This window comes from Plasmodium malariae (genome assembly GCF_900090045.1).
Source record: "Plasmodium malariae genome assembly, chromosome: 9".
NCBI lineage: Eukaryota > Apicomplexa > Aconoidasida > Haemosporida > Plasmodiidae > Plasmodium > Plasmodium malariae.
In genome coordinates this window covers 1,456,671-1,470,218 of record NC_041783.1, presented here as the reverse complement: position 1 = coordinate 1,470,218, position 13,548 = coordinate 1,456,671, and the positions used below count along the sequence as shown (strand labels likewise).

Here is a 13,548-nt window from a genome sequence, read left to right as displayed (position 1 = left end):
AAAAGGTTAAGCCCACATATCCTAGAAAATACGTGTATGTATATGGATATTTGTATGTATATGTGCATATGTATACATAACGTAGAACATGAAAAAAAAAAAAAAAATATATTCAACACTTGGAGAAAAAATAATGAGTCATTATAAGGGTTACATAACTGTTAAACGAAGTATACGTAAATACATAAACGTAAATGTATTTAAGTGTATATATACACACACAAGCCTCATCTAATTGAAACAATGGAATGATAAAGACACAAAATTATCTTCGCGCTAAGTAACAAGTACCAATAAAAGAAACGTGTTCCACTCACATGAATTAACCGTTTCTTTTACTATTACGATACGATATGTTTGGGAAATAACAAAAATGGCGAGTATCATATAAAACAAAATATTCTGACCTTTAAATGAAATCACAATGTAGTTATAAAAAATATGGAAATGTAAAGCAAAAGTAATACGTGTTACTAGAAATAAATTTGTGGTAACATTTAACAACGTGCAAATATAGATAAAATGTAAAAGTAAGCATTAATGTAAACATAGGCATAAATGTAAACATAAGCATAAATGCAAACATATACAAAAATGTAAATATATACAAAAATGTAATATAAACATATGAGGGTGCATAAATATTTATTTGAATGTACTATTTTAAAAAGCTTCCGCTAAATGACTACATCTCTCTTAATATTTTTTCTGCATAGACATTTAAACTATTTAAAAGAGGAAAAACAAAAATGAGAAAAAAAAAAAAAAAAAAAAAAATGATTCATTTTTAATCAGCGGTTAATTATTACACAGTATTCCTCCATAAAATTTAAATATTCAAAATATTTTGAATTGTCAGGAACATTTTAACAAAAGGGTGTAAATGAATGTATGTGCCTATGTACTTATATACGTATGTATGCATAAAAATGCTATAGACATATTTCTTAAAATATCAATGATTCCTAAATATGAAATTTTGGATGACTATAAATTAGTGGAAAAATCTTTATCTTCCGTGTTATATATATTTTTATGTTTATTTTAATTTGGTTTGCCTTCCCCCCTTTTTTTGGGTTGGTGTCCCGTTGAATGCTTGATTTACTAAAGTTTTTCGACATGAACGTGTTCATTTTACAGTACAGTATGAGCTACTAGTATACACAGAAGTTCATTCGTGCAGTTATGGATATATGGAGTACGCGCGTAAGTCTGTATGCGCAGTTGCGTATATATTGTGCGCATATTTCGCTACTCATATATTGCATATGAATAGGATGCATAAAAGATAAGCGCAAAAAAGCATCCCCAAATGAACATTATATTGAACGCATGTTCAAAGGTAACTCCTGCAGTTTACTTGATGAGTAGTAGTATTGCCCCAAATATATTCATTAGTACACATAACATTGTTGTTACCATCATTATATGAATTATTGTTATTTTTTTCATGAACAAAAAAATTATCTTCATAAAAAAACTTACTAATATCATCATTTATACCTGCTTTTAATAAAACATATTTTAATTTCAATAAACAGTTCATTAAATATTCATATTTATTTTCAAGAATGTGTATATATAGATCTTGTTTTTGTATTTTGATGCCATATATATTTGTTATATGATAAAAATATTGTAATTTTTTTCTTAAATAAATGTGTTCATTTTTTAATTTTTCAAAATTTATTTCATTAAATATGTAATATTCCATTTTTTTTTTTTTTTTTTCATTTTCTTCCTCTTCTTCTTTTTCCATTATTTTATCATATTTGTCTATGGGATTATTCTCTTCCAAGAGGTCCCTAACTTGTTCTTCTAATTTTTCAATTTTTCTTAAATATATATTATTTTGTATCTCTACACTTTTTGTATATGTATAAATCAATTTATAGATATCATTTTTTCTTATTTTCATTTTAACTGCATATTTTTCATCATTTAATTCATTAAAATTTTCTAAATAATTGTATATTATGGACTTTTCCATATTTAAATGCATTTGGCTTGTACTCAAGTATTCCTCAGTTCTAAAACTATTTTCATAGTAGTTATAAAAATCTATATTATTCATCTTTTCTGCATTCGCAATTATTTCATCTTCTACATTGGAGCTGTTATAGTGGTAAGAGCAGTCGTTTTTATTCCTTTTGTTTAAGCTGTCCCCTTGATTATTACAGTAATAATCAAAATTTGCATTTTTTATATGAAAATTGTTATAAATGGTGTTATCGACACTACTACTGTGTACACAGCTATTATGACCATTGCTGTTATGACTATTGCTGCTATGACCACTGCTATTATGCCCACTGCTATTATGATCACTGCTGTTATGAACACTGCTGTTATGAACACTGCTGTTATGAACACTGCTGTTATGAACACTACTGGTATAAAAACTATTATTACAAACATTGTTATAATTGCTGTTATTATTATTCGCGTCATTATCCTTTTTATCGTTGTAACTGCTCCCTATTTCAGATCCAAAATTTACATTTTTCGGAATAATATTCAGGCCCTCTGTTTCATCATTTAAACCAACAATATTGCAATTTTGCATACATCTCTTTTCTCTTGTTATGCTGTTATTAAAAACTAAGGGGCTTTCATATGGAATGTCATCCTTTTCTCTCTTGTAATTGTTCCTAAAGTTTTCTCTGAAATGAATTTCCCCATTAGTATCATAAGAAATGGGGTTTTTCTGGGTGCAGTTGTTATGGTTATAGTTGACACTGTTCTTATAACTACCATCATCGATATAACTGCCATCATGGATATAAAATTTCCCACTGCAAACACTGTTGCAATTTATTTTATTGTTCTCTTTTTTGAATTCACGAAAAAGCTCATCATCTTTTTCATTATAGGTATTACCACAATAATTTACACTATTATTTCGTATGTTTTCACTGTGTACGTTTATATACATATATTCTTTATTACCTTGTACATAATTACGTAAATTAGCGTTCGTATGTACATTGTCATTTTTATTTTCATTTTCATTTTCATACCTTTTGTCTTCACTGTGCTGCTTTATCGTGGCATCATCAAGAGTATTTTTGAGTAGTTCCTTGCCATCGTGTTCACAACTTCTACGGTTGCTATGATTGCTGCGACTGCTACGATTGCTGCTATTGTTACGACTTCTACTACTTCCGCTATTGCTACTACTACCAATGTTTTTTTCACCTACTCCATACCTCTGAAATGCATTATTTTTTTCCTTGTGAAGATCCATCTCACTAGACTGAAATTGAAAAGGCTTGTTCCCATTTTGTTCTACTTTTGAAAATGCAGTGTCACTTATTTTTGTCTTTATTTCACTTTTACTTGTGAGCAAATAATACGAAGGAATGTGCTTGTTTTGTTCTGTGCCTTTTTTTTCGAATAAATTATCGCGCAAACTATTTTTATTTTGAATGCTTATAATATCATCTTTTTTTTTATTAATTTTTACGACCTTTTGCACCTTTTTACCCCTGCAATATACGTTGTCATATAAGTCAAATAAAAATATTAACAATTCACATATTTTTTTATTTTGAGCCAATAAAAATATATTCCCCAACTTTTTATTTGCTGACTTGTGCATGTTATTATTAGAGACATATTCTTTTATTTTTCTAATATTTTGGTCGTTTCCCTTATTAAAAAAGTTTTCCCTATTATCTTTTTCTTTTTCTGGTGTAATATTCATAAACATAATATCATTTAATTCGTCATCAATCATTTTTATATTTGAGCGTATGTCATCGAAAAAAGTGGTGTCCTTTTCTGTTTGAGAATTATTTCTGAACAAATCATACTTTTTTAAAGTTGCATCATTCTGTGTTAAATTGTGCACTGTGTATAACTCCTGATTTTCGTCGTCCTTTTTATCTGCATTTTTATCTTCCTTTTTATCTGCATTTTTATCTACATTTTTATCTACATTTTTATCTTCCTTTTTATCTGCATTTTTATCTTCATTTTTATCTTCCTTTTTATCTGCATTTTTATCTTCATTTTTATCTTCATTTTTATCTACATTTTTATCTTCATTTTTATCTACATTTTTATCTTCATTTTTATCTACATTTTTATCTTCATTTTTATCTACATTTTTATCGTCTTCATATTCCTCCTCATCGTTTGTGTAACACGCCCACTCATTTTTTTGATCCAGTCCTGAATATTTAAACGTGGCAATTCTCACCTTTTCAATAAATTCAAAAAAAAATGCATCCATATAAAATAAATAATGCAGCATAAAATCTGTGTACGAATTGTCTATTTTAATTTTAAAAAAGTTATCATAATAGATAAAGTTATCTATATTAATGATTGTGTTTTTGTGCAAATTATTGTCAATACCGCATCCACCAATCAAGTATAATGAACTGTCATAATAAAGGCACTTATTTCTGAAGATGTTATAAGGCATTATTATATCATCACAGTAGCCTAAATTTTTTATGGACAAAAAATTATCGTAAAGTTTTAATTTTACTTGTTCCTTTTCTTTGAAAATATTATTACCCCCATTTAATATATTTCCATCAGTGGTACAATTAGAATGGTCGAAAAAGCCCGATTCAGAAATACCGTTAATGCTGCTGCTAATGGTAGTATTATTTTTCTCCATAAGAGGCAAATTTTTACATTCGACGAACGTGCTGTCATACTTATGGTGTATATACATTTCGAAGTTGTTTTTCTGTTGATAGATTTCTTTTCTACTGTAGTCTCTTTCTTTTTTCAGTATTTCTTTTTTTTGCACTTGAACATATTCTCTTTCATGATTGCCTAAATTTACTTTTGCGTCTTTATCGTTACTAAAATTGGTGGAAGTGTCCCTTTTAATATTTTCATCATCAGTAGGGAGAGTTTTTTTTATGTCATTATATTTCTTCCTGGAGTTTAGACGATTTAATAATTTATTTTTATAAAAATTTTTTAACACGAGTAATTGTAGGAATCGGGAAAAAATTTGTTGTTCATTCTTTAGTTCACTTTTTAAATAGCATAAATCATCCACTGTAAATATTTGTTTCCACGTGTTTTTTTCAAAATCATATTCAAAAAAGTCATTATATACAACATTACAGCTGAGATATTTCGTAAACCCACCATATATATATAATTTATTTTTTATGATATACCCAGAATGACCATATCTTTTGGAAGGATAGATTTGTCCATCCTGAATTATTTCAAACCATTTTTTTTTTCCCATATCAAAGAAATAAAAATCGTCCATTTCTTCTGTTAAATTAGTACCTCCATGAATGTAAATCTTATTTTGATAGAAAACACACAAATGGCATGCTCTGCTGGATGGATATCTTTCTACAAAGCGAACATTCATTAATATGGATGAATTTTCATCCTTACCATCTTTTGTCACTCCATCGTTGTTGCTCTTTATACTTTCTTTTTGGTCCTTCCTACATGTCTGATTAACACTTCCCCCTTTAGCAGTATCATTACACTCATTTTCATCACATCTATCAGCATGATAATTACTGCCAGTTTTATTATGTTCGTCCAATTTAGTACTTCCACCGAGATTATTACCCGAATTGTTTAAACTTATAAAATGATTGAGTGGGGATGACAAGTTAGTGTCATAATACAAATCGTATGTTTTTTCCTGCTTTTCCTGCTGTTCCTTCTGTTCCTGCTTTTCCTGCATTTCCTGCATTTCCTGCATTTCCTGCATTTCCTGCATTTCCTGCTTTTCCTGCTTCTTCATTCCCCCTTTTTCCCTTAGCGTAAGCATTTTCCATTTTCTTTTTTTCAAATTGCATTTCCAGAATTCATCACAACTTACCCACTTATTTTTTTTCAATATGACACCACCATATATATACAAGGAGTTATTAATAAAAATTATGGAGAAATCTTCTCTTGACACATTTAATAATCTATTGTATGTAATTTTAATTTCTTCCCACTCAAAGTTACTTAAATCGAGTTTATATATTCTATATAAGTCAAGTACTCGTTTTTCTTTGCATCCCAAAATGTATACACATTTGTTCTCTACACTTTCGTTCTTTCTATCCCCTTTAAATATACTTCTATTATATGTAGTATAATCCTTGAGATAGTCATTTTGCTCATATAATGTGCTATAATTTTTATGTTTAAAATTATATATATTATTACAGTAGGTAGGATTCAATTCTTCACTCGCTTTGTCTTTATTATATTTGTACGATTTAATATCACTTAGCGAATTTTCATATATATCATGTACAAGATAAATTCTAATATATAACTGAGGTGTTGCCCCACTAGTATTTATTACGGCAATTTCGTTATTACATATTTTAAAGATTTTATCTGGAATAATAAAATTATTCTTTTTGGCCCCATAAATATATATGTCCTTTTTAAAGTTAAAGAAAAAAGCCCTTTTAAAATTTATATGTTCAGGATATATTAAACGTTCGTAGTTCCACTTGTAGTCATTTTTCAAATCAAAAATTTTACCTGTGCCCCCAATTGCTGTTAATTTTTTTTCCACTACTGCTATTGCTGCTTCTGCTGCTACTGTGTCTTCTTCTTCATCATGTTCCTCCTCCTCTTCCCAATCATCCTCATTTTTGCAACACTCGTTAGTGTTCTTCGTATTTACATTTACATTTACATTCACATTCGTGTGTATGTTATTGCTCCAATTACTTTCATCCGTTTTGTCATAATTTTTTCCAAAATTTGAGATATTCATGTTTTTCTCTACTCTGTTAATTGAAGTGAAAACTTTACCTGTACTTCCTCCTTTACTATAGTACCCGATTACCTCATCAGCGCATTTTTCACTATCAATATTTGGTCTATTTGCACTGTCATAATAACTATCCCTCTTAATAATTAAAGAATTCTGATAAATTGGTATATTTTTACCTGCACTGTTCATATTTTTCGAATTTTCAACCTCATTAGCAGTACAGTTAAAATTTTTATTCTCCTTATGCTTTATTGTAAAGGCGTTATATACCCCGTTGATACTGCTACCATCCCCAAAGGAATATTTTGCATTATTCTTAACATCATTACTATTATTATCGATTTCTCGTTGATTAAATGTATTATTTTCATGACTGGCACCATTCCCTCCATCAGTAGTGTTGTACTTATTAAAGTTCGTACAGAGGTATGTGCGCTCACCGTTCGTGTTATAAGCACCAAGGGCGCTATTACTACTGTCATTATTTCTGTCATTATTACTGTCATTATTACTGTCATTATTTCTGTCATTATTACTGTCATTATTTCTGTCATTATTACTGTCATTATTTCTGTCATTATTACTGTCATTATTTCTTATTACTGTCATTATTACTGTCATTATTACTGCCATTATTTCTGTCATTATTACTGCCATTACTACTGTCATTATTACTGCCATTACTACTGTCATTATTACTGCCATTACTATTACCATTACTACTGCTGTTCCTGTTGATGTTACTGCTTCTGTTTCTATTATTGCTACTACCAAATATACCAGTAGTGCTAATACTACCACTATTATTACCATTAGAATTGTCGAAAAACTCCATGTTGTCGCCTCTCGCGCACACGTTCAACTCACTATCTGAATTAATGCTACTACTTAATTGATCACCTATATTTTTACTTATCCTTTCTTCACTCCTTTTTTTTTTAAAGTGTATTTCGTCATTCTGTAGTTCATTACATTTACTAAAATTAACACCTCCTCCAAGTGTATTAATATTATGTGTCCACTTCGTTGCACTACCTGCATTTTTCCCATGTCCCTCTTCGTTATTATTGTAATTTCCATTAATATAAAAATTAGAATTTTCGTTCTTGCACATGATTTTTCCAACGTCCATCCTATTACAGTTGTTGTTAGAAGTGGAAGTAGTGATAGCAGTGGTGGTAGTAGGAGCATTGGTGATAGTAGGAGCATTGGTGATAGTAGGAGCATTGGTGATAGTAGGAGCATTGGTGGTAGTAGGAGCATTGGTGGTAGTAGGAGCATTGGTGGTAGTAGGAGCATTGGTGGTAGTAGGAGCATTGGTGATAGTAGGAGCATTGGTGGTAGTAGGAGAATTGGTGGAAGTAGTAGCGGTGGTGGAAGTAGTAGCAGTGGTGGCATTACTATTATTGCTACTGTTATTGGTACTGTAATAAGTTACCTCACTAGACGGGGTTGATTTCTCTTTTTTGTTTTTCTCAAAAGAGATATTTACAGGATATAAATCATTTCTGATGTATTTTTTGTCATTACATTGTTGTTCTAGCATAATATGGGTACCTCCATAATTTGTAAATAAACAGTTTGAATAATTTGAATATCTTGAATATTTTGAATAACTTGAACAATTTGAACAATTTGAACAATTTGAACAATTTGGACAATTTGAACAATTTGGACAATTTGAACAGTTTGAACAATTTGAACAATTTGGACAATTTGAACAATTTGGACAATTTGAACAGTTTGAACAATTTGAACAATTTGGACAATTTGAACAGTTTGAACAATTTGAACAATTTGAACAATTTAAATAATTTGAAAAATTTGAACAATTTAAATAATTTGAAAAATTTGAATAATTTGAACAATTTCCACAGTTTTCCCTATTTTTTGTTCTTACCAATTCACCTGCTATTCTTGTGTCCTCTCCTTTTGTCAAGTTATTCCCTGAACTGAAGTCAATTAAATCCCCCTTATCATGCTTATTCTCAGTTGTTATATAGTTATTTCCATAAATGCCCGTGAGACTGTTATAATTATCATCGTTGTTATCACCATTATTTGGGCATATATCTGCATTTGTTTTGAGACTTAATTCTGCGCTTGTTTTGAGACTTAATTCTGCGCTAGTTTGGGGATCTAATTCTGCGCTGGTTTGGGGATCTAATTCTGCGCTGATTTGGGGACCTAATTCTTTGTTCGTTTTAGGGCCTATATCCGCGCTTGTTTTTTTCCAATCATTATTTCTTTTCTTCGTTTCTTGTAAACTTCCACTCCACTTGCACTCCAATGTAGGGCTGTTATAATCATAATTTAGCGATGCCTTTTTTTTTTCCTCATCGTGTAAAAAAAATGAATAGCTGCCTTTTTTATCATAACCCATATAGTTGTTCTTATCATTTCCCTCACTGCTGTTATAATATTCGTTTCTATATATAATTTGGTGGTTAGTTGCACTTTTTGTTTTTTCTCTCTTTACTAATTTCATCCATTCCTCATGATAATGGAAAGGTGTTTTTTCTCCTTCAATTCGTGTGCTCGAATTTGTTTTTTCACTTTTATCATTTTTCTTACTCTCTTTATTTTCATTTTTTACATAGGAAGGAGTATTATTATTGTAACAGTTGTTGGACGAATCATACGAGTTACAGTTTTCATTCACGTTGAAAATATGTTCTCCATTGTAATGATTATTTACATGGTTTTTCACACTAACAGCATCAATTTTGTCATCCAGTAATCCTATAATAACACCTTCGGAATTGTGTACATGTACGCTTATATTTTTCATGCTGTTCATATTGTTAAAATCATTTGAATGCTTTATGTATTTATTGATAACCTTATTCATATAATTTATGTTATCTTGATTTTCCAATTTAGTTAATGTAACACCCTCCCCATTTGTTGTATTGTTTTTTTTTTTATTTTTCATGTCTTTTTTTTCATTTGTATCAATGACACTGTTACCCTTTAGTATGCCACTAAAATTAGGTGAACAAATCTTCGAATTTTCTTGATTTATATTATCAGCATCTTTTGCATCATTTGTACAATTCACTTCATATGCATTATTGCTGTTTTTTCTGAAATTTTTTTTTTTGTTCATATCTTCTGTGCTATTTGTATCATCATGTAAAAAGTTTTGTACCCAATCATATTCGCACTTTGCATAGTTATTTCCTGCTTTATTTATTCCTCCATTTACGTTATTCTCCTCATTAGTACGTTCTAACGTTGTGTCAACAATTTTATCTTCATTACTCCTAACCATTGAGGTGTTAATAACAAAATTATCGTTCTTAAATACATCATTCATGTACTTTTTATAAACGTCGTTATGTATACTCAAGTTCGTTTTCATTCCATTTAATTCGAAAAGTAAATTTTCAAATTCTTTTAACCTTCTTATTTTTGTACTGTTTGAACAATTATGTTTTGATATATAGTATCTCTCCCTGTCTGTTTTTGTTTCGATATGGTCATTCATTTTTTGCGTTTCCATTTCTCTAGAATTGTTTTGATTAATTTGAGTTCTCATATTATCGCTGTATTGAACGTTACACTGATTAGGTACGTGTAAATTTCCTACCTGTAATAAATCCGATTTGCATTTTTTAAAAGTATTTGAACTACTAAACGACTGAAAATTATTGCATTTAATATCATTGAATTTGTTATTGTACTCAGAGTTCATTTGCCATATGGGCAGTGGAGTTCTAGTTGTTTTATCTCTACTCAGATTTGGGTAATTAATATCTTTGCTCTTATCATTTATATTACTAGTAGAATTATAGACAGACTCACTAGGATTATTTATTCTGTCTCTACTGTAACTAGAAAGGGGTTCTTCTTCTCTATAAAAGGTTTGCATATTCTCATATGGGGCATCACTAGCATTACCATTAAAGTTCACGTTACTATTATATGTTGTAATGCTGTTATTTGAGCAGATATATATGTTCATGGCATCACTAAAGTTATTTGTGGTTGCAAAAAGATAGTCATTATTCGTATTATTGGTTATACTGTTTTTTGCCTCAGCATCATGATTTAAGTAATACTTCTCATTTTTATTAGCATTTTCACTTCCAGATAATCCACACTTATTCTTCTGTGTGCTGCCAACCTCATTATTCACTACACCTAAGCTTCCCTTCCCAGCAACGTCATTATCAACGCACATTATTATATCCTCTGTGTTGCTTATTAGCATGTTTTTTGCATTTCTCTTTATAGAGTAATTTACGCGGCTTCCACTTCCGCTGCTGTTACCAATACTGCCCCTACTGCTACCGTTACTACCACTTCTGTTACTACCACTGTCAGTGGTGGATTTCTTTTTTCCTCTATTTTGAGTGCATCCGCTATTGAAGGCATTATGATTCCTTCGGTCGCTCCATTTTTCATTAATTTTTTCAGGTCCGAAATGGCATTTTGGAATTTCCTCATATATTTTTCTCGTCAGTTCAAAAAAATTATCCTTACCACTGTCTTTATTTTCATCAACCTGGATTTTTTGCATTCGCTTTATATTACTATTGTTTGGTGTATTTAAGATGCGCGGTGTGCTATAGTCCATTTCGCTTTTTTTTCTATCCAAATTAGCATTAACACTATTTTTTGATATATTACTGTGCTCTGAAATGTTAGTACAACTCATATATTCTTCATCTTCATTATTTAAAACATTTACATCCGAAATAAATTTTTTTTTTTTTTTTTTTTTTTTTATGGATTATTCCATTTGATTTCTTAAGGATATGGTTTAGCATGAGATTGTTGGAATGATCTGCATTCATGTTGTATAGTCCTCCATTGACATTTATTGTTGTATATTCACTTAAATTTTCATGGTTTCGTAATATTGTAAGTTCGCATACATCTGCCCTTTTCTCCACCTCGTTCAATTTCTCATTATGTAAAACATTCAAACCGATGTTACTGTTACTGCTACTGTTACTGCTACTGTTACTGCTACTGTTACTGCTACTGTTACTGTTACTGTTACTGTTACTGTTACTGTTACTGTTACTGTTACTGTTACTGTTACTGTTACTGTTACTGTTACTGTTACTGTTACTGCTACTGCTACTGCTAATGGTACTGCTGTATTTATGTGGGCCCTCCAAACTTAGCTGTCTACTGATCGGTTCATTTTCCTCCTCGTTAATTAAATTGTTTTTCTGCATATATGGCGTAGATTCCCCATTGATTGTATTATTTTCCATTTTACTTTTTTCATTAATAACATTCCTTCTTTCATTTTGATTATCAGCTATTAAGGCACTACCTACGAGGACATTTTTATTTTTTCTTTTGCCATTATCCCTAAAAATATTAGATTTATTATTTTTTCCATTTGAACAATTTTCATGAATGGTATTACTATTTGAACTATTTGCACTAACATTTTTTTTTTTGCTGTTTATTATATATTGTGCTTTGCCATTTTCATCATAGGGATAGTTTTCTATGTGTTTCATTTTATTCGAACAAATGCTTATATCAGTAATGGAGGAAATTAAAAAAAAAAAAAAAAAAAAAAGTAAGTTAAGTTAAGCTAGATTAAATTAAGTCCAATCTTTAATTTTAAGTACCTGTTTCGTTAATTGTGACGGGTGAAAAACGGTATCTAGGCACTCGTTCACGGACAAAAGTGTGTATGCGTATATATGTCTATGTGTACGTATATTTGTCTATGTGTACGTATATATGTCTATGCGTACGTATGTGTGTCTATGTGTATATATATGTATGGGTGTTCTTGTATATGTATGTGTACATATATTTATATATATATGTATAATCGTTTGCATATACATATATTTTCGTGCTGTTCCTGTATGCCTATCCCTCTGTATCGCTAGTGGTGGAGTCTTCAGTAATTCAAAATAATTCAAGTTAGCTTCTTGTATCAACTATCTCATTAATATATTTCCAAATATTTATTTATTATGTATGTTCATTTATTTCGTTTTATTTTATCTTTTTTCCCTATTAAGCCTACATCATGACGTACGTATATATACATACATACGTGCGTACATACATACTAATAATCATTATTAGGTATCTATTCATTAGGTATGTTCGACTCCTAAAAAATAGGGATTTCTGTATTAGTTTCTGCGTGCCCTAAAATAAAGAGATATTTCTAAGCAAATATGTTTACAAGCATTTATACAGATAAGCAAAGTAATCTACTTTACATCTTGATGTGTTATCATTTAAAACGTTACTTTGCTTCTATACACTTTTTCTAATTTTTTTTTTTTTTTGCATAAAAAAATAAAATAAAATAACATATAAAAATATTATGAATAAATAGAACAATAAAAGAAGCTTTCTATTTGTACTATTCCTTTTAAAAAAGGAAGAAAAAAAAAAAAAATATTCAACGAAAATTATAAAATAAATTATCGAAGTGGTAAGCTCAGAATGGAAAAATAATGCACTTTTGTGTTTCGATCGAACATATATATATATATATAGATAGATATAGATATATATATGTATATATACACATCTTACCATAGTGGTGTAATACTAGGAACAGAAAATAGAATAATACAAATAAACTATTTAATTAAAGGGAGAAATTTAATGGATCCATGTGTATAATCTATTCAGCAGAATATGCATCAAAAATTCTTCATTTTTTCTTTTTTATTATTACACATTTAATAATATAAAGAAAACAATTCTTACGTGTATTCAATAATGCGCTTTTTCTAAATTAAACAAAATTATATATATATACATTTCAAATGTTACAAGTATGTATATATGAATGGGAGCTCTTCATAGACCATTTTAGGAAA

The 13,548-nt window shown here is 29.5% G+C and overlaps 1 protein-coding gene across 1 annotated transcript; it reads right to left on the bottom strand.

Annotated features, from left to right (window-relative positions):
* Nucleotides 1-1,336: 1,336 nt before the first annotated feature.
* On the bottom strand, nucleotides 1,337-12,210 carry PmUG01_09040800 (conserved Plasmodium protein, unknown function; the record flags this gene model as incomplete). The annotated part of the gene is given in 3 exon segments (XM_029005107.1): nucleotides 1,337-7,326; nucleotides 7,385-11,432; nucleotides 11,446-12,210. 3 exon segments carry the CDS (start codon nucleotides 12,208-12,210, stop codon nucleotides 1,337-1,339), a joined length of 10,803 nt encoding a protein of 3,600 aa, XP_028861730.1.
* Nucleotides 12,211-13,548: the final 1,338 nt, after the last annotated feature.